Source organism: Lonchura striata, chromosome 2 (genome assembly GCF_046129695.1).
Source record: "Lonchura striata isolate bLonStr1 chromosome 2, bLonStr1.mat, whole genome shotgun sequence".
NCBI lineage: Eukaryota > Metazoa > Chordata > Aves > Passeriformes > Estrildidae > Lonchura > Lonchura striata.
In genome coordinates, this window is record NC_134604.1 from 23,647,901 (window position 1) to 23,675,542 (window position 27,642).

Consider the following 27,642-nt stretch of genomic DNA (forward strand, 5'->3'; position numbering starts at 1 on the left):
ATTGTAATTAAACACATTTTAGATTGATCTAGCTGCACACATCAGTTTTTATCATGAGCAACAACATCTGAAGCATCCATAATCATGGAAGATAAACCTTTAGTGCAGATTTTTTTTCCTACAAATACTTCTTCCCTAAAATATTATCTCAAATGTATCTTTTCCTCTCTGGCACCATTGCTACAATCATAAAAACAGGACTGGAGTATTTCTTGCAATGTCTTCCTTTTCAGTTATGCAATGCAATCTGTTCACACTCAAAGTGCTGATGCAACAATATTTTGGTAGAGGTACTCCCAGTTTTACCAATGCTCTCTCTCTTTCCAAATCCACTCCCTTACACACGTATTTCATTTTTCCTTTTTCTCAAATCATCTTTTCCACTACAGAAGCAAAAATACAACTACTATCCATTCCCAAATATGTTTTCTTTCCATATACAAAACTGACCTCCTTCCAAATTGTTTATGTTTTCTTCCTTTCATCTTAAACAATTAAACATTGTCTTAAATTGCTGAGTCACTTCTCAAGCCTTACTGGCCCTATAATTTTTTAAAAGTCTTACTGAATTGAAGCTGATGAACCCAATTGCTTTGATTTCTCAGATAAATCAAAGGAACCTTTTTGCCTTCAATCCCTTTCTTCCCACCATCACTATTTAGGCATCAGATACCTTGGGTCTTAGTTCACCCCAGACTGGGGTGAACTTGGCAGTCAGGTTTCTTTCCTCACTGATATTTTTTCACTGTGCACTGACAGCTTCACACTCTTTCCATACTATTTATCCACATATGTTACACAATCTGCCAATCAACAAATGTGCAAAACACAGGTTCCATTTCATACCTATTTGGTCAAATTCAGTAAAAAAATCGAGACATTTCTATTTAAGAAGAAAAATTACATCCAAGAAATACTACTACCAAATGTATTTGATTTTTTCCTGTATAACAGTAGCAATGCTAAAGGCCATTTCCTGGCATTGTCTCCCTTAATTTACTAGCTCAACTTAAATGGAATAGACTCACATTTAGCTCATGGCACTTCAACAATTTCTGTAATACCTACTTGAAGAATTACACAATTCAAACTTGTCCTGGTTTGTATCTTGGGCAATGGATCCTGGACAATGGATCTTTCAACAGAAGGAAAAAGGACCTTTGTTTTTCTGTGGGCAAATAATCCACATTTTAAGTGGGCACACCTGAGACAATAGTGTTTATCCTTAGATGCTTCTACTAAAAAGCTGCATGATTCAAGGAATTTGTCCCACTCTATTAATTGCTATTTACTCTAAAAGAAGCAGCCAGAAAAAGGCAGTAAAATATGTGTAATAGTTAACACTTAGTTTTATCCATTAAAATTCATAAAAGGAAATTAACTCAATAATGCTGAAGGACTTTCATACTAAAAGGCCAAACTATAATCTTGTGGAGCCTTAAAAAAATCATTTTCCTTACCCTTTTTTCCTCATCTAAAGAAATTACAAAATTTGGCCTGCAGAGAGACAGCAGCTAAGAGTGTATTAGAGACATATTATCAGTTGTCATTTAGCCATCAGAAGAACAATGCAGCTTTCAACTTAAGTGTTCATCTTACAGTAAATTCATTAAATGTGGTCAAGACTTGAGTTTTCTGTCAGGAGAGTTCATTTAGGTCCCTTTATCTTATATTTCCTTTTCAGCAAATATTCTGCAGGCACAGACAACTAGTTTCCATAGCAACTGCTATACAGCCATATAATACTAGTCCTACTAAATTAATAAAGGCACAGGGGCACTAAATTCCCAATTTTGTTTGATTTATGAAAGATAGGTATCAGTAACACCACAAAGATGCACACACCTACAGATGTTCAGCAAAATAATCCCAGTATCATAAAAATGCTGCAGATGAACAGGGCCTTCAGACAGCATTTCAAAAATAATGAAATGCAACAAGAACAACAACCTAAAACCTAAGCACACACTTCTGCTTCTAACCAGGAATTTATGCTAATAGATACTCTTTCCTACACTCTCAGTTCAGAAGCTGGCACAGTTGTCATGGTAGTACACAGGAAAAAGGAGAAACTTTCACCCTTATATTTGAAGACATATAACTATTTAACCAGAGGTCTCTTTCCAGCTGTGCTACTGCAGCTGTTCCAGTTTAAAAAGGGAAGACTAGAATAAAGGAAGCAACAACTAGTATCTTTCCCCAGCTAAAGTGGTCGACAGCTGAGAAACCAGAGCGACACATCTATCAACCATGAGATAAACTTTATTCTTGCCATCATTTATTAGCATATCTATCCCACAACAATGCACACAGAAGTCACCTTAATTCTGCAGAAATGGTAATATCCATTACCCAGTCCCAGGGCTTTTTCTTAGAAATGAGAAAAGAAACATGGCAAACAAAGCAAAACAGAACCAAACTCCTCAAAGCCATGTCCACTCTACCTCTGTACCTCTCAAAGTACAAAGCACTACAAAGTGGCCTGTTTTCTAATTTTTCATTCTGAATAATAACAGCAAAGTAGGCTGCAAGCAGAGCACTAGTGAGAACTAAACACTAGTAGACTATAGGTAGATTACACAGACTGTGCAATTAACTCATTGTTTGTGATGTACAGGATACATTAAAAATGACCAGGCATGCTCTCCTGATCAAAGCACCCAAGATTCCCCTTTGTGATAAACAAGATTTCTGTTTTCAGACAGTTTATGTTTCCATGCTAAAATGGAGCCATGAAGAATATGTAAACTAGTTCTGGAGTCAAATGGAGAAACAAAATGATAACTCCCTAATCCAGCTGTCAGCAGACAAAAAAGTAAAAATAAACTTCAGTCAAGAAAGAGTCAAAAACTTACTTTAGCAGCTGAAGCAACAGAATCCGGGCCATGAGCTGCATCTCTGAGGCCACAATGTCCAAAGCTCTCTGAGATGCTGTCCAGTGTATCACTCTCAGTTGTTGAAGGGTTTGCCGGCCCCACTATTGCTCTCCACTTACTCACTGCACCATCTCCTAAGAGCTCCATAGCAAGGATGGGGCCTTTCATTATTAACTGGAGAAGCTCACTGCAAAATGGAAACAGCACATGGTGATCCATGCTACAAATTAAAACAAACAAAAGCATGACCCAGTGGAGATGCTCAGAACTCAAACTGGCAAGACCTCAAGCAATCTGATTTAACTTTGAAGTTAACTCTGCTTTGAGGAAGAGGTTAGATTAGGTCATGTGCAGACATTCCCTTATTATGGCTGTTGGAAAAAAACAACATGTAAATAACCCAAACTCACTCAAGTTACTCTGTAGACTCTTAGATTTCAAAATATTTTAAAAGATCAGTAGTGGTGTCCTGGTAACAGTGAAAGAGAGACCACTTATAACGACTTGTCTGACAGGAATGATTGGTAAGCTTTCCTTTTCTGCACAGTAGCATTTCAAGACTCTCATACATGACCTGGATGTGTACCCCACTGACAACACCAGCACTGCTTTCAAGCTAAATTTTCCACTGCCCCACAGATCTTTCCCATGGATTTTGTCCAGCTGAAGTCCAAAGTGGGAGAGAAGGGTAGGAGTTGAAAAGTTTCCATGGGACAAAGAACTTACTCACAAAGTGAGTTATACATCTTGGCATAACTGAAATGATTTTAATGGGATGAATCCAAGTAAGGAGAAGAGGTTGTCAGGAGCAGCCTGCCTTCTGTCCTGACCACCTGACAATAGACAACAACCACTCAAAATTGGTAACCCAAACATTCCATTTAAAAACCAAACAAAAGACCAAGAACTATAATCCTGTATCTTCACAAAACATGCATATCAATAAGCCTGTCTTTTCACTGTTCAGTCTGGACAGAACCAACAAAGGAGAACATTGACTCTGGTTTTTGTACTGCTTTGTTTGGAATAACTGCTTTACACAATTATAATTGTGGATGTGCATGCTTCTCCAACTACCTTCTTCCTAATCACTGGTCAAGAAGAGAAGAGAAATCCTACTAGTTTTTTGAAAAAGAAACAATATTAAAACTATGAAAAGTTACATAAAGAAACAACACCAAAAAAAGTGATTGGATGTCAGGTTCTGTTAGTCAGTCTGCCTGTTTAGGACAATTAAATAGTACATATACATACATCCAAGAAAAAAGCAATTTCTACAACATTATTTACTGTGCAGACTAATCCTTGAATATTCTTTTTAAAAAAATTCTTTTATATGAAAACCATTATTTTCCAAACTATAGAATTGTTATTTTTCTTATTCACTAGACTTACATTCACTAGTGAACTTGCAAACTAAATTTGAAGACAAGATACAACATCAAATATAAACCAGTCATAGATCTCACACTTTACTGTCTTGAAGTTTCTTGTTTCTATTTGATTTGGAATGCTCTAGAGCTATTTATTTCTAATTTAGAGAAAAATCCTATAGAGAAGATGTGGCCAATAGGACTGTAGGATAGGAGACAGGCACATCACAGTGGACAAAGGCTACAGCTCCTCAGACAATTACCATTAGTATAGATAGACAGCTGTGAAATAACACTTCAGGCAAAATTCTTGATTATTTATCAACGTATTCAAGCAGGCTTATTCAGCAAAGAAAAGGCAATTCCAAATCATGCATTCTCTGACCTCCAGGATTGTTAGACATAGCCTGGGGCTGTGTCTCTCTGAAGGGCTTTGAGTTTGGACCCACAACAAATCAGCTGCTGTTGCTGGAGAGCAGCTGGCAATGCTAATTCTCAAGCATTTCGTGACAATACTGAAACCAGGTCTTTCAACCACATCAGTGCAAACCCAGGTTCCAATATGCCTGCAAAACACAAGGTACCTTCTCCCCAAAAGAGGCAGAATGCACAATGGATAGGGAGGAAAAGAAAGTTGCTGGTACTTTTAGGGAAAGTAGAAACAACTCACTCTCTGGGTCATAAACATCCATCTGATCAGTTATGGAAAGACTAAGGTTTCTCACATCAGGTGGAGCAGTCTAGCATCATGCAAGTTTGACATTTGTCCAAAGGTAGCAGTACAGTAAAAACTGCACCATGAACTATCCTTTCAGTTATTTATTATTTGGGATACTTGTTACCAAATCAATTACAACAACTAAGTGTTCCCCCAACTTCTCATTATCTGCAAGCTCCACCCTCACCCTGATCCTGAAGATATCCCTTCTCCTGGCTTTGAAGTTTTGCCTTGCTAGAAGCATTTTCACTTCTGAGGGACAAAAGACATTTCCCTGATACCACTGAATTGTAAAAAGAGTGAGTTAAAACCCTAAATAGCTGAAATAAGGATCTCTCCCTGGAGGAAGAAGAAAAGGTGCATGCTTTGCAAAGAGCTTCACTCAACTAAGACAAGCTCTAATTTTCCCATTGTTCTGTGGCATCAAATATGGTAAATTAACTTCATGGATTCAATAAATAAGCTTAATATACATCAAGCTGAAATTGATATACCTACTGATAAAAAGGTTTTGCTCGATAGTCAGCATAGAAATCAGCTGCTTCTTTTCTGGAAAAGTAAAAAGACACAGTTATAGCTCTATATATATTTGTAGATAGATAGATAAAACCCCCCCTGAAAACAACAATTATCATTCATTCAAATATCATTCACAGGCACTGTCTTCCTAAGCTGGACAACTTGTTGGGTGTTCATGTCCAATAACAGAAACAACATTTACATTTCATATTTTGTGTGGCTACCAGTACAGCTGACAACTTCACATGCTCCTGCTCTGAAAAGGAATTACTAAAGTCCACTTCAGGGTCATTGATAGTCCCCACATTCTCAGGCTGAGAATAAATGCAGCAGAGTCACCTTCTTGCAAGCCATTTGCTGTTATGTTGCTTTCATCATTCATCAGTTTGAACAGGGGTACTGGTAAATGAAGTTTGGTTTTAAAGCATAAAATATTTATCTGCTCCACTGGAACACTTCTTTATCAAGGCTAGTGTTTGATTAAACTGGTGCATAACAAAATACTGCAGAACTTGGTTTCCAGTCAGTGTCATCAAATCTCACAAGCTGCATAGGCAGCACAATGCCCTCCATATTAGAACTGGATTTCTCCCACACTTTCACACTTCAAAACTCAATTTGGTCTTGCAATCTCCTCAGGGAACATAGCAGTGACTACACACTGCTTTCTTCCAAAGCAATGTGGTTTCTGCAGTGAGAGGTCTCCTTACACTGCCAGGCAAATTAAGGCTACTAAGCATACCCCAGTGTCTCTTTAGCACAGCTTTTACTCAGCCTTTCCTCAGAAGCTGGAAGCAAAAAGATGTCCTTTTCAGACAGGGTGGTGGCTCTTCCCAAGCTCTACATTGCCACAGCCACACTCCTACCAGCACTGGGCTCAGCTACCCAACTACATAGGTTTTGGGGACCACCACAGTGCAGAGCTACCATCCATCCACTGATGGACACTATTTTTTGGCTTTTCACCCCACCAGTCAACCTACTCTCTTCCCCTTCTTTTTCCCCAGCTGCTTCTCATGTTTTACTCTTGCTTACTGAACTGCTTTTTCTGCATGGCAACAGCGAGAAAAATCCATAGAGTTTTTCAGCTCTAAACCTATTTTGCATCTTCAGAAATCCTGCTGAGAACACAGGCTCAGTATTGGCTAGCTCCAAATCCTGGTGTGTGCCACTTTTTGAAGCTGGAATTTGTAGAGAAGACAAGCTCTTCAAGAGGACTGACAGGTGAAAGAAAGTAATATTGCTGACCTCTACCCTGAGTACAGAGTTCATAATAAAGCAGTGCTGTAGGGTGAGATTCCAAATTGGAAAGTTGTTTTTACCCGCAGCACAGTCTTCTATTTTTTTTCTGGTCTTCATGAGTTTGCTCATTTTCAGCAGCTCTCTTTACTGACAGAAATTGCCTGCACATTTTACAAATAACAGATTCCAAGTATGAACAAAGGCATATCTCTGTCATCTGAAATGGAATTTTTGATGCCTCTCTCATTTGCAGTCCAGACTTAAACCAAATATTGCAAGAGAAAAGAAATAATATTAAGAAGAACATAAGAAGAATTTAATTTTCTTAACATTTATCAGTGTTTGAACAGTCTCATTTTTCTCCAGCTTTTTTATCAAAATGACCTGAGTAATTCCTGGTTTGTTGCTTTTAGTTCAGTGTAAGTATGAGCCATTCAAAATCAAAAATATTTTTATCAACCAAACAGTAGATTTACTTTGTTTGCAAAATAAGACACAAGCATGATGTAAAAATTATGCTAGACACAAGAACTCTTGCAATCTCATGCTTCAAGCCTACATTCTGCAAAAGGTTTACCTACAATTAATTATTTCACCAGAAAATCCTCTTCCGAAATTAATTCACCCAAGAACTTTGGAAAGCAAATATGAAAAAGGTAGGTGAAGGGATTAAGTATTACCATTTCTGATTGCAAAGAAGTACTTGAGAGGTCTGTTTCTGGAACAAATTGAGCTCTACTATTCAGTTAACAATTCCCAGTGAAATAAATATCAAATGCAGTTGGTGTTGTATAACTTAATTCCTTTTTAATTTCATTATTAGTTCTCTGTTTTCAAATAATGGAAAACAGTGTTCACCTATGTATAACAGACTGAACTGACACAGGATTAAAGGAAGAGACTGAAGAAGCAAGTGCCTGCCCACACTTCCATATCTTGGCTACAACTACAGAAGGCATGACTCTACTTAACAGTGATTGACAGACAGATGTTATAAATAATCCCAAGAAAGCAGTAGATGATGATGATGATGATGATGATGATGATGATGACGATTTCAACAAGCAAGCCTGCAGAAATCTAAGGGCGGAAGATTTTGGCAAAGCCATAGTTCTATCATTTTAAAATGGCACAGTCCCAAGAAACAGAGTAGATAGTATGCAGAGAAACCATAAAATACTCAAGACACTATTTAAATGCATTCATTATCACAGCCCATTCTTCTGCTAATTAATAATTACTTTCAATTAACAAGACAAACAGGAATTTTTATATTGCAGTAGGCAGTAAAAGTTCAAGTGTCCATTTCTTCCCTTCAGAGTCAACTCTGAAACATGTGACTTGGCTTAATAGTTTGATTTCTCAGACAGACACTCAAATAAAGCATCACTAAAATCAAGATTTCAGGATCAAATCTCTCATACTGCAGAAGAAAGGAAGCAAAAAAAAGCTAGTTTGAAAGACATTATAAATTGCAAAGAAACATCAGAAACACGTTTGAACTCGTGAATTGGAGCTGTTGGATGGAGGATCTGGGACCAGTACCTTCAGATACTGCAGCAGGTGCATGCAGAGACAAGAGGAGGAAGTCTTATAATCACTTTATCAGTATTTCAGAAAGTCAAAAAGGTTCTGAAATGAAGGAAAATTGTTGCTGACCTCACACATAAACAGTAAGAATACATTAAAATGATATTATGTAAGACAGCTTTTCTTTCCAAAAACATGTCACATACAAATAGGTTTAACAAAGATACAATGGTGACAGAATGCAGTAACTTTGGGAAAGTCTTCTAAAGTAAATTAATTATGTTCTCTTTCCTCTGAAACATGCCTTTTTTTAAATCTTGGGGCTCATTAAGAAGTGGAGAAAACTGAAGGCTGGGGGATTAGGAAGATGCATGAGTAAAACCTGTCCAGCCCTGCACCATCAGATCACTTGGTTTGCCTAGGACTTCCAGCAAAAATCTGAGAGCAAAAATTAAGACAACAGATTAACTGAGAGCAAGCAAACCAAATACTTTAAAGACAACATCATTATAATGAGCAATACCGTCTGTATGAGGAAGCCTTGAGCTGAGGACATACAGATGTGTCAGTAGTAAACACTGCTGGATTGCTAAAGGTATGGTAGCCACCCTGGGTTCATACAGACATGACATATTTCATCACCCACACTCATATTTGCACAGCACTTTTTAATACTTAGCTTAAATCTCTAAATACTTTCAGATACTTACAGAACTATGAAACTGATGAGTTGCATGAGTTACCTTTCTTACTCACTGGAATGGATCTGACACATGGAGCAACAGAATTGCTTTAGAGAATATTCTTAATTGAAAAAATATTTAGATAAAATAGAGCTAACCTTAAGAATTGCTTACCTTGAAAGCAGCATCATTTTGGCTTTAGTTATTGTCAATCCAGCATTAATAATGATATCAAATAATTCTCCCATCTTACACATTCCATCAGGCTTAATCAAAGCCAGCGTTCTGGGAAGGAAAAAAATTATAGTAGAGAGATACAGCCAACACAACTTTCCTTAGAGCATTTGGTGTGCATGTTTGCTTCATATTCAGACAAAAAAACAGTACATCAAAGAGAGAAATTTTGTTACTGTCATATATTAACTGTCCCTGTGTCTCATCAATTTCCATGCTGTTCTTGAATGCCTGTGCAACCCAATATTCTGATAAGAACAAGCTTTGCATATTTTAATTTCCTTGGCTTTCTAACCCAAGTCAGCTCACAATGTTCCACCAGCAGTCATTATTCACCAACTTCTTCCTTTGCTCTCAGACCACACAATTTGACCACTGCTTTCTTAGACAACTGGTATCTCAACAGCTTCTCAGATTGGGTCAGAACACAACCGAATCATTAATGTCCCTCTGCTTGCCCAGCTCCCTTTTTCCCTAATGTCAATCATACACATAAAACTGAAGCTGTTAAAATTCCTGTTTAAAAATATTACTTAAACATGTGCCTCTTCCATAAAACTCAAAGTTTGAGTTTAATTGTTTTATTAATAATTTTTAAATAAATGAAGTCCTCTGTGAGAAAAAGATCCCTTGTGCTTGTTGCAGTATAAAAACTTCATGGTTTAGAATTTGCATGCCAAATATCTGACACTGTTAATAGACACAATAAAAGGATGGAAGAGGAGGTATTTAATCTCTTATACTGACTGACAGCTATATTCTATATTCTAAGGGACATCAATCCAAAAATCTCTACATTCTCCCCCACATCTTTGTTTCCAAGGACATCCTGTCTTCTAGGTAATTATCTTTTTATACTGTACATCCTCAGAGCCAGGACTGTTTTATTAGTGAGCTTTGCACAGCACCAAGAACATCAGCACTAAACGTATGATTAATCAAAAATAACAAGCACAAAAAGAAGGTCTGTAAAATTGCATTTTCTATTTGCATTCATCTTGTGGTGAGTCAGCTTCAAATGTGTTCGGCTTACAAACCAACAGGTCTATTCAACCCTGCATCTCAGAAATGCCATGTCTCCGACAATCCTAAAGAGCAATTTCCATCTTTTACACTGTTTCCAATAAAGAAGGCTCTCCAAAATGGAATTATTTTTTTATTGCAGGACTTCCTTGAATGAAAGAGAAATAATTCCAGATTTCCTATTTTATATACCAGCATAGCATGGAAAGCAGCCCTTAGGTTAGCAGCAATATATTCCAGCCAGGGCAAATATGCTGAGATTATAGGAGATGGATGAATTTACACTACATTTGCTCTGAACTTTAAGTGACCCCAGATTGACAGATGCTTTGGCAAGAGACAGACTATTTCACAGCAAATGTAGAGCAAGGGGAGGTGTTAGGACCAGGAAATGTAACCAGGAAGATTTGAACATACCTGACATTTTATCTACAACTAAGAGACAGGCATTTCAGACTTTTAGAGCTCCAAAACAAACAGAATTCCTCAAGCACCATGAAGCTCCCATGCACAGAGCACCTCAAGCTCAGACCCATGGGGAAGTATACAAAAGGACTGATGGACTAAGGCTACAGCCAGAAACTGCATGGAAGCAGTCAACTAAGACTCTGCTTCAGTCCACTGCAGTGCAGGCTAAAGTTGCTTTAGCCCCATCTTCAGATCAGGAAAGGATGACCTCTCATCAACACTGAACACAGTTTGCCAGCATACTTCATGCAGCCTTAGAGCCTGGTCCCCCTCTTCCCCAAGGGTCTCATAGCTCCATCTCATTTTGTGATATTATTTATCCTATCACAGGGTGCACCATGTGAATCGAGGCCCATGAGGGGCTTAGATTCATGTTTGACCAATGAGAATCACACAATGCATGACCTGCAGGCTGGCACAAGAGGTTCTCAACACTGTCATTTCCCACAAACAATAAGGATCAAACCTCTGGAATGGGATCTCCAGCACCCTTTGCGTTTCCTCACGGAACACTTCTTTGAATTTATGTTATTACACAAGTTGTTTGAGACAGACTGGTAATGCTAGAAACAAATTGCCCCTTACTTTTGTAATTTCAAGGGTTTTAGTAATAGTGTAAGTCCTACAAATTTGCAAAGAAATACTGCATTATGAAGCAATTTACTTAGAAGACATGAATACAAACTGCAATGAGCAACACTTGTAAAATCTTTTGTCTAACACTGATATTTAAACTTTAACATTTCAGTGTGAGCTTTTCAGAAGTAAGCAGGATACAAAAAGCAGACTTCAGGATGCTGAAGATTGTTTCTGAGATTGGATGTTGATTCATGTGCCCTATTTTTAATTTTAATTAGGAATATGTTTCATGGGGTTTGTCATGATGCAGTATGCAGTGTAGATCTGAAAACAGCTCCACATCTAGGAACCAAGGAGAAAGAAGGAAAATTAATCTCACTTGCTTACATTTTCAGAGGGACTGTGTGACAGTACTGCAATGAATACTGAAACAACAGAAAATGAGAACTGATCAAAGGAACAATGCACAAAGCATGCTGTGACTATGCTTTTGAGACCTACTTACTTCTAATAATAGGACTGCTGCACATACAGTAGCTTATGTCTTGCAGGGGAAGAAATGCTGATTATGTCAATGACTAGAAGCATAAGAATAACATATCCCACTCAAAACAGAACACAAGTATTTCTGGGTGACACACAAGTTTTGTAACATCATTTTCAATACGAGTGATACTGATTCTAAGTAAAGCCTACTCAGACAGGACACACTGGTCAGACAAATGTTTACCTCAGGTTACAACCGCCCAGGATCACAAGTGAAAGGCTACAGAAAGAGAAAGCCCTGTTCTACACCAGTGATTCCTTATGTGGCACACTGTAAGTAAGCACATGCTGACCTAACCATTTTAGTCACTGTTTGTGATGGTTTTCTTATGATACACTGGGAGGGGAACAGAAATGCAGAACACTTAAATACAACAATATTGAAAAACTGACCCAAGACTTAAGAAAAGTAGAGATAGAAACTGAAATAAAACTGTCTTAATAATTCTAACTTAATTCTAGAAAAAGCCTGTGCAAAATTAGCCTTTTTCTACACATCTGGTTTTTGTATTTCATGTACCTAGGGTCACATTCACTTGTTTTGTTCACAAAAATAAAGGTCCCTAACTCAAAACATTCAAGATTTTTTTATAGTCACTCTGCAGTCTCCCTCAAAAGCCTCTGCCGAGCCTGTCTGAGCACATATTGAGTGACCAAAGTCAAACAGATTTGCCAATACTCCTGTACAGCACAAGATTAAAAAAAAAAAAAAAAAAAAGAGATACATATTCTGCTTCATACAGTAACCTTAAAATGATTAATAAAATTACAATTGCAGATTATTTTGGTAATTATGCACTGCATAAATCTTATTACATCTAATAACTGCTGTAAAACCTGCTAGGAACAGGCCAAAAAGACAAATAACTCACATGCAACTGTTTTGTCCAAGGAAACTCTTTTAATATGACCCTGTTCACTTTCTGCAGAAACTGAATTTTGAGGATCCACTGCCTGAGTAAGGCACCTTTCACTATATTCCTTTAGGCTATTCTGAATATGTAACACCACTTGAACATCTATGTTATCTTTCAGCCAACATTCCTAAAATGTTTTCCAAACAGCTGGTATGTCATAAATGCCTTTTCTTTCTTTTGTAGAACAATACAAAAATTTTCCTCCTCCTAAGACCAACACAATTACAGTGCTGCCCTGTAGACTGCAAAGTCTCCTACAAGGAGAAAATGTCATTTTATCATTAGCTGCCTTTTCCTGCTATAACTGCATGAGCAGTACAAGAGCACCAGGCATTATGCTAGTTTAGGCAGGGCAGGAAGTACACAACTTTACATTGATATAAAGATGTAACCTACCCAAAGCTGCACTGAGGAACAAAAACAATAACTACATATACAGAATCCATCCCCTTGTGTTCTCTACCTCCTTTGCTGCTCTTTCACCATGCCCAACCCCAGCCCAGAGAAGTACCAGAACTCCTCTGGAAAGATATTATGGCAGGCATTTTCACAGCAATTTTTTTTTGTGCAGTTAAGAAAAATATGTATGTTAAAACATGCAGCTCCTCCTCTATGTCTGGTTATGCACAACTCTCCAAAAAGAGTTCAAAACAAGCCCATTTACTATAAAGGAGCAAGAGAGCAAGTGATTAAGGCTCAATGGAATATCATACCTAAGAAAATGTTCCGTGTTCTTTCCAAAATGGCTGAAGGGAATGATAAAAATGTATTAATTTGCAAATTCAGAGATTACCTGCACTGCCATTAAATCAGATCTAAATTTCTTGTAAATTAACCTTAGTGTCCTCGTATTCTTAGTCCTGATATGTGCTCTCAGATAGCTTCTTAAAGTCTTTTCCAAAGCAAGTCTTTAAATCAAAACTATGAGTCTTATCTTCATCCATTGTAAACAAACAAGCCTATAATTTTTACTGATAGTCTCACACTGTACTTTCTGTCTTCATGCACACAGAGCTTAAGAGAAGCTGAAAAAAAATTCTCAGAAAAAGTCTCCATAGTGAGGAAAAACAACAGAGAATGGGAGTGGTCCTCTAGTACTTTCATTTATTACTAACAGAGTGGCGAGGCACTAGGCTTCTGCATATATCCCAGAGACACAGCTGCAACTTTCTCAAGGACCAGGCCTTTCAAGCCCAACACACATCAGTTACCATATCAATTCTGCCCCAGGGGAATCCACAAATCAAAAGAACCCTATTCCTGCTGGCCCTGGCTGAGTAACAAAGCTGAGCAGGACCCATTTTCCTCCTCCCTTCTTCTCTCCCAAGATTTCTAGAGGAGCCAGCAGCTGACACCATAGAGAAGCTGAAGTACCACAAGCAGGTACCACTTTGCTTCTCTGCAGCCATCAGAAAAATTAGATCCCTTCAAACTACATGCAAACATGCAGCCATCTCCTGTTCTGCTCACATTAGTAAAGAAACCTAATTTCTAGCAAACATCTACTTCAAAATCCCAACCACAAGATTCCAAAATCTTCCTTCTCACCTCTCTTCCCGGCTCCCGAGCTTGCGAGACGTGTACAGATTCCCATAGTCCGTGATGGTGAGATGCCGGGAGAACACAGTGACTTTGCTGCCCACATAGAGATCCTCGAGGTGCAAGCTCTTGTACTTGGTGCGCCTCAGAAATGTGCGACGGTTCTTCACGTCGTACTGCAGCAAAAACAAGATTAAAATCCACCTAAGCAAGAGATTTAGTAGGGGGCAAACTCAGTCTTTACTGTCAGATATTTCCATAGTACTGTGGGATTGAATCTGATCACTTAATGAATTTAATTCCGAGCCCTTTAAACTTACAGATGTACCAAGAAAGCTTAGAAGACTAAACCACAATTACAAATTTATTCCATTTAAATAGTCTCAATGGAAGAGCTATGTTTGAAATTCTTTTTGGTTTGTAATTTGCTCATTCTAGCTCAAGCAATTATAGAAGGTTCAGGTGCCTGGTGAGTGCCTCTGCCCAGCCTCACTGAGAGCTCCCCCAGCACATCCGTGCTATTTCACAGCCCAGCGGCTCGCACCAGAAGGATCAGAATACACACTGGCAGGTCTCCTCAGGTAAGACTCAGCATTAGGGACGAAGAGACAATTGCAACACTTGGCTGACATGTTCTCACTGCCTGAAGCTGCAAGCTCAAAAGCCTGTCAGGACAATTCAGCTTTATGTATCATCACTCCAAGCATGAAGCCAGACATTAATGTGTACTTTTCTGAGTGGGCTGGCAAAGCACAGAAGTCAACCTGCTGAACAGTTTCTTCATTGCAAGTAGATATTACAGATGCCTTCCAATTCCTGGGGAAGTGGAAGCCTATGAAAGGCAGAGCTTTGTCCTCCTCAGGCCAAACTTCCCCTTATGTCTCAACCTACAGCTGCTGTCCTCCACTGCAATGGTGTATCAACTAGAATAGCATTAAAAGAAAGAAACATCATTCCCACAAATTTGGGAGGGGGAAAAAAATTTAAGAGCAAAATTTCATGTTCTGAAAAGTGTGTATACAGTCCTGGCAGAAGGCTAGAAGAATTTTAATTGTTCTCAGGATAGCCAAAACTTTGCAGATTAAAGAATTGCAAATTATTTTGATACTGCCTTCTGCTGAGGCACAATTGTAAGGAAGAATCCTTCCCTCCTGAAATGTCCTTAGTTCCCTCATACATGCTCCTACTACGTGTTCACTAGTCAAGTGCAGTAGGGAATTAAATTACAACATGGTAAAAAAAAAAAAAAAACAACACAAAACCAAAGAAACCAACTTGTATTTGGCTACTTGTTTCACATGGACTTTGTCAGGAAGCCTATTAGCCTGTCTCAACCATAAGCAAATTCTTCAATATCTTGACCAAAAATCTGAGTATTTCCTTGGTTATTTCACTAATGGTTGCTAGAAAGGCACCCTGAGGTCCTCCTCTCATCTCAAAAAGGAGATCTACCTGTGTTAAAGAATTCCTCTTTAGAGTGGACTTTTGAATATGTTTAAAATACCTTTTTATAATGTGAACGGTAAGCCACAAGAGAAGAAATATAAAACTGTTGGGACTGTTCCACTCCTGCCCATGTATATGTAGAAGTAAAATATCCAAAACAAAATAGTTCTCCAATAAGAATCTGTCCTTTTTAAAGATTTATTCTCTCTTTTTAGGAAATCTCTTGTAGAAAGAAACGCTATTAGGGCTTTAAGAATTCCCCATGAGAGTTGTTATCTCTGGAAAACTCAGAGAATGGGGCCTCAATCAAGAGATCCAGTTTGACTGAAAAAACTGCTTGCTGCTCTTGAACAAAAATCTATGCTGTCTTCTTACAGCTGCAAAGCAAGCTGGAAACTTCTCTCATTATTCCCACTGGCATTCTAGTTCACCAAGCAAGATATGAAGGACAGAAAGAAAAGTTAAGCTCAGGACTTCATGTAACACAAGCCTTCAACAGCTCTGCTCCACCTGCAGGTGCAGTGTGTGATAAGGGAGAGCTGTTGCCAGAGATCCTCCTCATATGTAGGGGAAAGCCAGCTCATAACCATCACCTCCCTTCTCTCAGATGTGTTAGACATAAGAGCAGGTTGTCACCTCCTCAGGAAAGTACTAAAAGATGCAGAAGAATAAGGCAGTAATAATGAAAAAAAAAAATCACCAAGTTCTGCAGAAATAAAAAATAAAACTATCCAGAAAATAATTATAAATTCTGTCCAAAACTCACCCCCCAAAAGTGATTTTGAGATATTCTTTCTCTAAGGGTGTTCACATACATTTTGGTTCTTTTAATTCCTGTGCTGTCCACATGCAGTCTACGCCTGCATACATACCACACTGCTTTAACCTAAGAGCACACCAACAGCATACAAAAGTCTGCCAAGACATAGGTACTGCATTGAGAAGCTCAAGAACACCTTGGAAACTCTTGGCTTTGAGACATGTAGGTGAAATGAACAACAATTTTGCCAGCCTACACATGGTTGTGTAGGAAGATTATTACAGTTCCTGACTGATCAGCTAAACTGTCTCAGGGCAATAAAAATAAGAAACCTCACATTTTGAGAGTTGTGCACAGACATCATACAAAGAACTAACTTAGTAATCAGTGCAAAGTGCCTCTTCTCACACAAATGCATATTACTGCTTCAGTGAGAAGCAGTTTGAATAAGAAAATGCAAACTCCACTAGACCTTTTATTTCTGCAGTTGAGTTTTATAGCAGGAAAGTGAAAATTTGATAATGAAATTACTAAGTGTGAATATCCAAATCTGGGCTCTTCTGAGACTCTTCACTAAGAATTGGAATGGACTAATCCATGCCACTTAATTATTCCTAAAAGGAAGCACAAAGCATTGGTTGGCATGAGGATTATCTTTATAGTATATATTATATTTTTATATACATGCCTGCTACTGCAATATGCTGGTTTTCACTGCTGTCAATAAGCAATGGGATCAGTTGTATGAACCATAAGTCAGAAAGGTCTGTGCAATGAAAAAATTTGGATCTCATGTCTGAAATGTCCTACCTCTCATTAAACCAAATTTACCATTTCCTGTACTTTGGCAACACTCTTCTACACTTTACTCTTCAGAGACTTCTGGAAACCCTGCTGAAGCTTATTCTCCTGTTTGGAATTAGCATCAGCTTACTCTTCACAAGCAGTAGGCCAGAGTTGATGAGTTTCAATTCTGAAACCCAAGTAGAGATGGAATGAAAACAGATTTGTGAAAATAATCTCTCCACACCAAAGCAAGCTTTTAGAAATAAAAAAAAAAATCATAAATGTGGAAGGTATTCCATATGCTTCACTTGCTTTGCTTTTCATTTTAGAAACAGAGCAAGATACATTTTAAATTAAATTTTCTTACCTGGAAAATTAATAGGCATAGGCAGTGGATTGTCATTTTATGAACTATTTAATTAGATATTACATTTATGACAACAGATTTTTTTCTTATATCCTTACCATTTCAACTGATGAATCTTTTGGATAATACAGAAGTTCATAACGCCGAAAGAGTGAAGCATTTGGGTCATACCATTCAGCAATGAAAGCGTATCTCTCATCTTGACTCTGGAAAAAGGGGCAAAACTGGCTTTTACAGAAGGCATACATATTCTATATGTAAAAATACATTAAAAAAAAAAACTTCCTTCATTTGTTATTAGAAAAGTAAAAAAAAAAATCACTTGTAGATGGACTTGCACAATCTGCATATTATCTACTGTGTACCACATCTGGTGACATCTTTTTACTTGTTAGCTATCATCTTTTAAATACGATAGAACTTGGATTGTGGCAGTTTTTGAGAAAATCTCATAACTTACCAGGTTTCCTCCATCATGAAACACAGACTACTGCTGACGTTGTTGTCAGACTTCTCAACTTAGTCAAAGTATTTGATTTACTTTCTTTCACTAAAAAAATGTGTTTATCTACAATTAAATTACAGACTCTTAACACATTTTTCTACACATCCTAAAAAGAAACACTTTCCTGTTCCTTAACAGTCATATCTAAATTTCTCTTAATGATGAGATAAACATATTCAAATTAAGGACATTATTTTGATTTATTACTTAACTTCTTGAAATTTGCATAAAGCATAAATAGCCAGACATAATTTACAACTCATTTTCTGCCCCTAAGGAGTGCAGATGAGGAAGATGGATTGCAGTAATTCCAGAAGTGTAACTATATGAGTACCTTCTCTCCATGCCTCATCCTCAGAGGATAACAGCCTCCAGTAAAGCAAGAACAAAGGCAAGGCATGGCACATGGATGTGCAATTCTCATTCCTCTATGTTTGTTAGTTATTGATGCAGTATCAGCTATTTGATAGCTAAAATAGTTAGATGGAGCTCTAAATTTTTAACTCCCACATATCCTCTAAATCTGCTACTCCTAAGGGCAAGCATGTTCTTATCACAGACTTCCACACTTTATACATATCTGTATTCTTCTTATACACTTTAAACATTGAGGAACCACTGGGAGTTTAACTTAAAGCTATGTGGGCCTCTTCAGTACTTCAGATTTAAGAAAAGGACAGCATTTCATTTCTTACAAAGACCACTTAATAAGCAAAAAGACAGAGATCCTGAAAGCTTCCATGACTATTCTAATACACCAGCAGAAAAAGAATGACAATTTTCCAGAATCTTCATCTTACCACTGACTTAGGACTAAGCACTTTTGCAGGTTGAAGTCCTAACAGAAGCAGCAGCAGAAAAGAATGAGATAATGAAGAACAAATTCAGACTTTTACAATGTGATGAATACTAGTACCTCTTCAGTCAAGAGCATCATGGCAAATGCACCTCCCTCCTGTCAGCTCTTATGGTACTCCCTGTACTGCAAACAAAGTTATGACTGTACTGCAGAGACACTTATGCCATGGGGGCAGCACAGTGCCCCGTGAAGGATGCAGTTTCCATTTCTCTCTGTAGAAGTCTGTGCAGCACTGGAAACTTTATTAGCATCAGCTACTCCAACTTCTGTATTATCTGTACAGCACACACTGCAGCCTTTGACAAGAGTTAAGCTCATCTTTTACATGCAGCATCCAGCATGAAAACTCCCTAGGGACTTAGCCTGGTTTCTGACCCTCTCTTGAGCTGGATGTGTTTGCGTTATTACCGCCACTGCCATCATTCTGGAGCTAAGCAAATCAGAACAAACTCCGTCTTATGGCAAAACTCACTCCTGGTTTTTCTATATGGACAATAAGCAGTAATAAGGGTTGGCAGACTGATTTCAACATTGATCTCACACTCATACTACTGGACAGCAAGATATTTGATCAATTGATTTGACTGACCATCATCTTGTCAAGAATGGATTTTACAGAGAAGCAGTTCTCCACCAAAGGGGTTATCTAAAATGAAGAACAGTCCAGTTTCACAGAACCATAGATTGGTCTTCTCGTAGTTGAGATGGAGACAATACAAAGCAACACACTCCATTTTCAGAAGGCTTCAAACCTGTTTTTATTACAGCATGCATGCTTTTTATACATTCTTACGAAACTCCTAAGTTTACGCTTTACTCACTGGTCACGAAAGACAAGGTGCTTACTGGAATAGGCAGTTGCAGGTTTCTCCTATTTATCCTTTTTTCTTTCTTGGTTTCTATGTCAATGACCTTGGTAGAAAATTCTATCGGGGTAAACATGGATCCTCTTATCAAACTTCACTCTGGCTCACAGAAGTTCCTGTGAAACCTCTTCCATATGGTCTGGCTTGGAAAGGACCTTAAAAATCCCCCAGTCCCAACTCCCCTGCCACAGCAGGGGCACCTTTCACTAGACCAGATTGTTCAAAGCCCCATCCAACCTTGAACACTTCCAGAGATGGGGCACTTCTCAAGAACTACCTCCAGAAAATGACTACTGATGGATGAAATAAAATAGATGCACCATCTTTAATAAGTGCCTCTTCATAATATGAAGACATATAATTGCATTACTACATGCTACTTTCTCATGTTATAGCATTGCTTTCAACTATATTTTCCAGGTAGCAGTTGCCACAGAAGCTATTGATTTTCATTTAAGTTAAACTTCCAAAATTTGTAAATTACTCATCTCAGGGAAGTAATGTATTTATATAAACAACCAAAGAAAGCACCAGTAGATTTTTTACTCAGTCACCAGTATCAATCATCAGCACCTTCATGTTTACAGTGAGAAACTGCATTGTGTGCCTTGTGTGGTGAGGAATTGCCTCTTTATTTTTTTCTTCTAACACAATCTTGGTTTTAAGAATCTGAACTTCACTAAGAATTTGAATTCCATTTCATAAGGGTTTATTCCGTGTCTAAGCTATTAATATTTGTCATTCAGCAAGCTCTGCTAGCCACTGAATAGCAGAAATCATCATTCTGTATTATCTTCTTTTAGCATTGTAAGCAAAAGCAAGGTAATAAATGCTACTTAGACTTGAGAAAAACTGCAGAGCTAATCCTCAAACACACAGAAAATGCTATCAGTAAGCAGGGCAGCTTGAATCTGTTACTGTTATGTATCCAGAAAATATGGAGACCTAATATTTTTCTAAAATCACCAAAACAAAGCCTCTAAAGCTTCTCCTGGGCCATAACTAGAATTTTCTCTGACGTATATACATAGAATTATTACAATAAATATTTATACATGTAGAGAACAGTATCAGAAAAAAGTTCAAAGCTTATGGAAAATGCTCTAAAAATAACTGGAAATATTATAGTTGTGAACATGTCAATTGTTTCAGAGGCAGACACTGCAAAGTGAAATAATTCAACACTGAAAGCAAACTGAAGACCCTACCAAACAAGCACCTAAAACACAGCAGGACTCTGATGTAACTATTGTAGATTCATGCAAATAGTCTTAAAACAGATAAAAGACAATACAGAACACAGTCATGATATGGTGAACTTATTCTGGGAAGCCCTTGACAGGCATTGCTGTGAAACTGTCACTCCAAGTCATCAAAAATGCCAACCAATTTCAAAATGTAAGTTCTTAAAAGTGAGTACATATTAAATTCACAATATGTTTTTAAATAAGAACAGAAAATTTTATTTACTTATTTAATGGAGTAGGATTTTGAAGGCAAAAACCAAACACAAAAAATTGTCCACTTCCCATCACATACTGTAAGGATTGCAATAAATGTTTAAGCCTTCACAGACCTGAAATTCTAATTTCTGAACACTTATTTTTAATCAGTTTATCACTCAGTCAACAGAGCTGGTAGGGCAAACAACCTTCCTACATACCCTTTCACTAGTGTGTCCTGACTGCAAAGTGGGAAGGAGCCTCAAGGATTTGGAAGTCCTGTGGGAGGCAAGCTAAGTTTCATTGTTAGCTTCTGTCAATTCTCCTAACAAAGGAAACTCAGAGAAAATAACTCTCCAAAGAAGAGTGATTAGAGAACAGTGATGACCTGTCAGGGGGTAACATGTTCAATGCACCACACTGCTCCAGACTAAGAGGGAGTCTTGAAAGGGGAATATTTTGCAGCTCTTGACCAGAGAGCACCTCATTCCCCCAGGAAACGGGACAAGCATGTTAGTTACCACTGAAATCACGATCCTTTGAACAGCTCAAGTCATAACAAATCAAGTGAATATATAAGTACATTATAACTCAGAAAATTCTTGCTTCAAAGAATTAATTTCCATTTATTTCTGTACCATTCCCTCATCAAAATCACACATAGCCTCTGCTCTCATGACTATGCAATTAAACAGGCAATACCTAATAGGTGAGAAATATTTTTTCACAAATGTTCACATTAGTGGAAAAATTACTATCACTAAAAAGCCCAGCAGTGATTATGTACTTTACATTTACATACTGATACTTCCAGAACAGCTGTCTTGAGCTCAGGATTTACATCTCCTTTCCACAGTAAATTCTAGAACTGAGATCAGCAATGTCAATTCACTTACTGTGATGATGGAAAGAAAAGGTTTTTTTCCTCTTCCTTCTGTACGTTGCCCAGAAAAACATTTAAATGCATGTGGGTTTTGCTACCTTTCGCTTTTTATTCATATTGGTATGTGTGAATATGCAATAGGATGGCTCTATGGACATGAGAAATATATTGAATACAGCTGAAATAAAAATCCCAAATTTTGTACTTACTTCTGAAAGTGATGGGAAAAGCAGTCATTCTTAGCCAGCATGGGACTAAGAAGCTAAATCCAAGCATCCATCAAAGAACTGTGCCCCCAGAAAACTCTGTGCAGAGGGAAGCTGTATGTTTGGAACCAAACTGCCAAGCACATTCAAAACCAAAAAGCAGAATTCTTAACAAGCTGGACAGGACATGATATTTTGTCCTGTTAACCTTTTAGACTTCCAAAAGGCTTCTGTCCACAGGAAAACAAAGTAAGATCTACCAAAGGTTTTCATGAGAAGCATCAGTGGTAGAAGAGTAGCTCAAGGACTAAGGAACTCCCACAGAAAGGTGGAGAAACTTTACCCCTCTGGTTTGACCTATGAAGAATACAGACCAGGATTTGGTTTTCCAAATGCTTCACCTGACAGCCACACTACTGTACTATTCTGGGGTGAGTACTTCTGTTCTCCTCCTTCTCTGGTTTTGACTAGAAATTTCATGCTAGAGTTTATCTCACAATGGAGAAAACAGGGAAATGGAGGCTGCTGATTTTTTTTTCCAGCTCAAGAGAACTTCACATGAAACAGTACCAAAATATTTATTAAAATTAGAAAGCCCTGAGGTATCTAGAAAGTGCACCTTTACATGCTATGAGTAATCTGATTTCTATGAGGTTATACAGGCTGTCAGGAACTTCAGCATGCATGACATGATCTGACACAGGATCAGGGCCCATTGTTCACATATTACAGCTTTAGGAGTCATGCAGAGTTTTGCTACATTTTAAGTGTGCAGCTTTGTTGTCTACTGCTCCTTCGATATTTCTCAGTGACTCGGTGACTCTGAAATCAGACCAAAGAGAAAAAGAATCAAAGGATTTGAATCATCACCTAATAAAGCAATAAAATGATTGCACAAACCTTGGTAAAAGCTGAACCCAATCCATCCTGATATCTGTGTTCTATATTTTGTAAAACTCTGCTGTCACAGAGAAAACCTCCAGTAAAGCACAGATCAAGCTGTTTCTATGAAAATCACTGGGAACAGGATGGACCAGCAGATAGGAACTATTCTCACACCGAATGGGTATTTCTCCTAATACATCAAAAGAGCTTTCTGAAAAGGTTGCTCTGAAGCTGCCTAAAATTCTTAAAATAAACAATTGTAAGGGAACATTTTTTCACAAACTGCTCCCCTATCAAACCAGGTTGGCAGCACTCTCAAAAACACTTTGGAAGAGCAAGAGCATTTTTATAAAAAATTGGATGGTTTCAAAGCATAAGAATACTAGTTTTTATTAAATATTTCAGGTGAAGGTATCATGAGGCTCATTGACTCCAACATCAGGTAGCCTGCTTATGCATTAACATGGACACACCTTCTGTTTTTAGGAAGAAGCAAGATTTTTAAAAAATCACAAAAGTCTTAGAGCTTGACAACCAAAAAAAAAACAAAAAAACAAAAAAAACAAAAAAAAAAAAAAAACCAACAAAAAAACAACACCCCCAAAAGCTGAAATGGCCAGTGAAGAGGTACCTTTATCTTTCCTCTTTATAGTTTCTACAAAACCCACCAACTATTGCCATATGTGCTGGTGCATTCCTTAGACAGATGTTGGCCTTCACAGGGGTGAAGTGAGGGACCAGACCAGCTGCTTTCACCAAGAACATTATTTTCACAATTAGGCCCAGAAACTGTTGTTATAAACCTATAATCAACTTCCAAAGTCCAGATGCTACTATTATAAATGTATGATCAACCTCTAGCAGGTATATAAGTCCTGTTATGAATTATTTGAAACTATTCCTTGAAGCCCATAAATCTCCAACCACTGCTCTCCCAGACCAATCCCCACTTCAGATTTAATGCTACTTCCTAGTCCTGAAGAGGACTTCAGCACAAATGAAAAGCAGTAAGTGACAAACTCCTGCTTTGAGGAGCAAGAGCCAAGAATTTCAGCCAGAAGCAGCCACTGACAGTGTTATACTCCCCCCGCAGGCCAGTGACAGATGCACCATCACAGCAGCACCCGCTTTCTCCAGAGCCCCAGAAATACTGATTGCTTTAAATGCTTGACTTAATATATTTCCTGCTCTCCCATTTCAACATTTGGCAAGCCCTGCTTTATTTTCAGCTTTTAGGTGCAGACCCTGCCCTGCATTATGCCAGTCTTCCCACATAGCACCAAGTGGTCGCAGACCCAGACCACCAGACCAAAAAAAATGTAACTTCAATTAGCTTAAAAGACAGTCTTAACCAGTGGGTTAGGAGTGCTACTCTTTGATAGAACATCTTAAATGTGACAATCCTCTGCAGAGATAAAGCTGAAAAATTAAATTCAAAAACATTTAAAACAATTGAAATTTCTAAAAAAATCTCTTTAAAAAGTCAAGTACTTCTGTGAGAAATAATGAGGCCTGGTTCTCTATATTCAAGTTTCTCATCCTTGACTGTTGTGAGCAGAGCCTCTCTTCAGCTCAGGTGTTTAATAAAGGTCCATACCCATCTGGATTCTCTGATGTCTAACTATAGCTGAGCTCATAGTGCAGTCTAACATTCTGCATAGCAGAAAATGCTCTGATTTTCAGCATTGTAGTGCACCTTAAATCTCAAAATGAATTCTCATCAGTGCATGCTTATTAAGCTATGTTATTCAAGCCATCTTCTGCCTTCACAGTTTATGTAATACAGGATATTTTCCAGGCAAAACTTAAATCCACAACCCTGTGTAGATAGAGCACCCAATTAACTGTCTCTTAAAACTCATTTTCCTCCTCCTCTTCTATTCATGTTTCTGACACATGAGCCGGAATAATTTTTAGAACTCAAATTTTGCAGCCCCCTCACTACTGTTGCACCTCCCACTACTTTCTCAACAGGCTTTTCTTTAGTGAAAAAGTAAAATCAAAAGATCACTTTTCAAAAGGAAAAACATCTGGCAACTGCAATTTTCATGACAATGTCTTGACTACAGACAATTCTCAACCTAAGCCTTGCACTCAAAAGCTCACTGATGAATTTTGTAAGCACATCTCTTTTTATCCTATCCTTGTAGAAAGCAAAGCCTGCCTAGTGAAAATTTCACACAAATTCTAGACTATTTCAAATTAAGCAAATATTGAATAACTTATTAACATTCTTAATCATATTTGAAATCTATTGAGTCAAACACTCTACTATATTTGTGTTTACGCTCCTCCAACTGGTGCTACATCCTTTGGATCCACAGACATCCAATATTACTGGTCCCCAGGCTTCTCAGGTGCCTTTTGGACTGGATATGTTCATATGGCTGTTGCTGCTTGGCATCTGTTGCCAAGCAGCATGGGAATACTCCTGTCCCCATAGCACTAACCAAGGGAATCTTCCTCTTCGGCTGGGATCTCAGTTCAGTAAATCATGCTCTTATGCTCAGGCTGTGATAAACAGAGCTCTAGGTTGAAGGCCTCAAATCTTCTTCTCAGATTTAGGAATCTGCAATTCCATGCCACATCAGCAAAATTATCTGGCTATTAAGTTGATTTACTAAGCAAGAAATCTGCTTTTACTACTAGACCATGTAAATTATGTAAGCTTCCTATGAAGCATGTAGGCATGATTAGTACAACCTAACCTTTTTTCCCCCCTGAATTTCAAGAATTGAAATTCTCAACCAATAACTTTGATCCTCTGCAATTACATGTCATACTTCAGTATTTAGTTACAGGATTCATGTTATTTTTCTAATTATGGAAAATAATTTCTCCAAAACACATGAATGATGCCATACTGCTCCCCACTGCTCTGTCCAGACAGGTTTTGTTTTAGAAGACCAACTACATCTTGTCTTTGGGAGAACATGTGGTGGTTTCTTGCACATTTATAAAGCTGCAGATGATAGGATCACATATTATTGCACTTGTAATTACAGCATCACAGGTAATTCCTCTCAGAGCAGTCAGTAGTGCTCAGCACGTGCCTGTCTGCCTCCACTAACTCCAGCACAGCCTGACAGTGATTTAAAAAGCAGAGCTGTTCCCTGACTCAGAGCACGATTTGCAGCACAGGTCATCCCACATAATCACATCTGAGCAAACTTTAGGTGCTTTGCCCTTAATGAGCCAGTGGAGGCAGAACTAATGCTGCCATGGTCAGCTTCTGAACACTGTATCTCCACCTTCCCATCACGAGATTAATGCCTCCATGTGATGCCAGAAGAGAAAGACTGAGCTACCTGTGCACACAAGATCCAACCAATATTGTACTTACAGGAAAAACATTTCTGAAAGGCTCAAAACTTGGCCTAACATTAAAGCTGATGTCAATACTCAAAGGTAGTTTTCTTTCATAGAAAACCACTCCTCGGCCGAATTTCCAGCTTTCAATTTCCAGGATTTTGAGAACAAAAGCTTTCCAAAGGAACACTGATTTTTTTAATTGGATTCTGAAGTGCTTTCAGATTTTATCCCCATACATTCTTATTCAGATACTCCATGAAATTTTCAACCTCTTGTAGAATCAATCTGGAAATCTTCACACAGAATGGTTAAAACTGGAGGAAGTTTCAAGCAGCTGGGAAAGTCAAGCCTTGAAAGGAAACACCTACAAATCCTAAACTAAAGCTGTCGACAGCACTTCAAAGCACTATAATGCCTACAGCATCTTTAGATTATCTCAGCTCATAATAATCTTCTGAAAAGCTTTTTTAACAAGAACTAGTTGGTTGCCTTGGAATCACAGCTAAGGGAGAGCGGGTCCTACAGCCAGCCAATACCATGAACAATTAGCACCCAGGAGTTTGTGTGAATGCTCTGAAGACCACACAGGCTGCATCCACCTGGAAGAGTCAGAGCTTGTCATGCTACAGTACCAGTTTATGGTCCTATGAAGCTGACAACTGCTGACACGTTTCTCATTCACTACTGTGGGCAGCTACACCAAGTATTTTGTCTGCACTACTGCTTACCCAAATGCTGGGTAAGCATTGGGTAATCTTTTTCTCAGATTGTGTCAAATTCTATGGTAGTTGGACTAAATCCAGATTTCAACTAGTACAGATGTCAAGGTCATAATTTATTCTGAAGTCAGGCTAATGACAAGTTACCATGCAAACAGAAGTTACCATGATCAAAGCTGTTCAGCAATTTCCCACTAGTGAAGTAAGAAATCAAAAACTTCTGTGGGATACAGAAAGCAAAGTGGGTGAGTATAATCATATTCCCAAACTCTGCCAACTCTAACAGACTTTTACAGGTTCACTTTATGAAGATTTGTTCGACAATTCACAGATTATTTCTCTCCCAAAGCATAGGATTT

General features: G+C 38.1%; 1 protein-coding gene across 2 annotated transcripts in view; it reads right to left on the bottom strand.

Moving 5' to 3' along the window:
* Positions 1-27,642, bottom strand: part of NME7 (NME/NM23 family member 7) — an 85,116-nt gene that overhangs the window by 49,253 nt on the left and 8,221 nt on the right. Inside the window, exons 2-6 of one of the 2 annotated variants that reach the window (XM_021549003.1) lie at positions 17,705-17,812; positions 14,257-14,423; positions 9,116-9,226; positions 5,466-5,516; positions 2,856-3,063 (exon numbers count right to left, since the gene is read on the bottom strand). In XM_021549003.1, coding sequence (XP_021404678.1) covers positions 2,856-3,063; positions 5,466-5,516; positions 9,116-9,226; positions 14,257-14,423; positions 17,705-17,812 — 645 coding nt within the window. The remainder of the gene's footprint in view (positions 1-2,855; positions 3,064-5,465; positions 5,517-9,115; positions 9,227-14,256; positions 14,424-17,704; positions 17,813-27,642) is intronic. The other variant, XM_021549004.1, reaches the window with a different exon arrangement.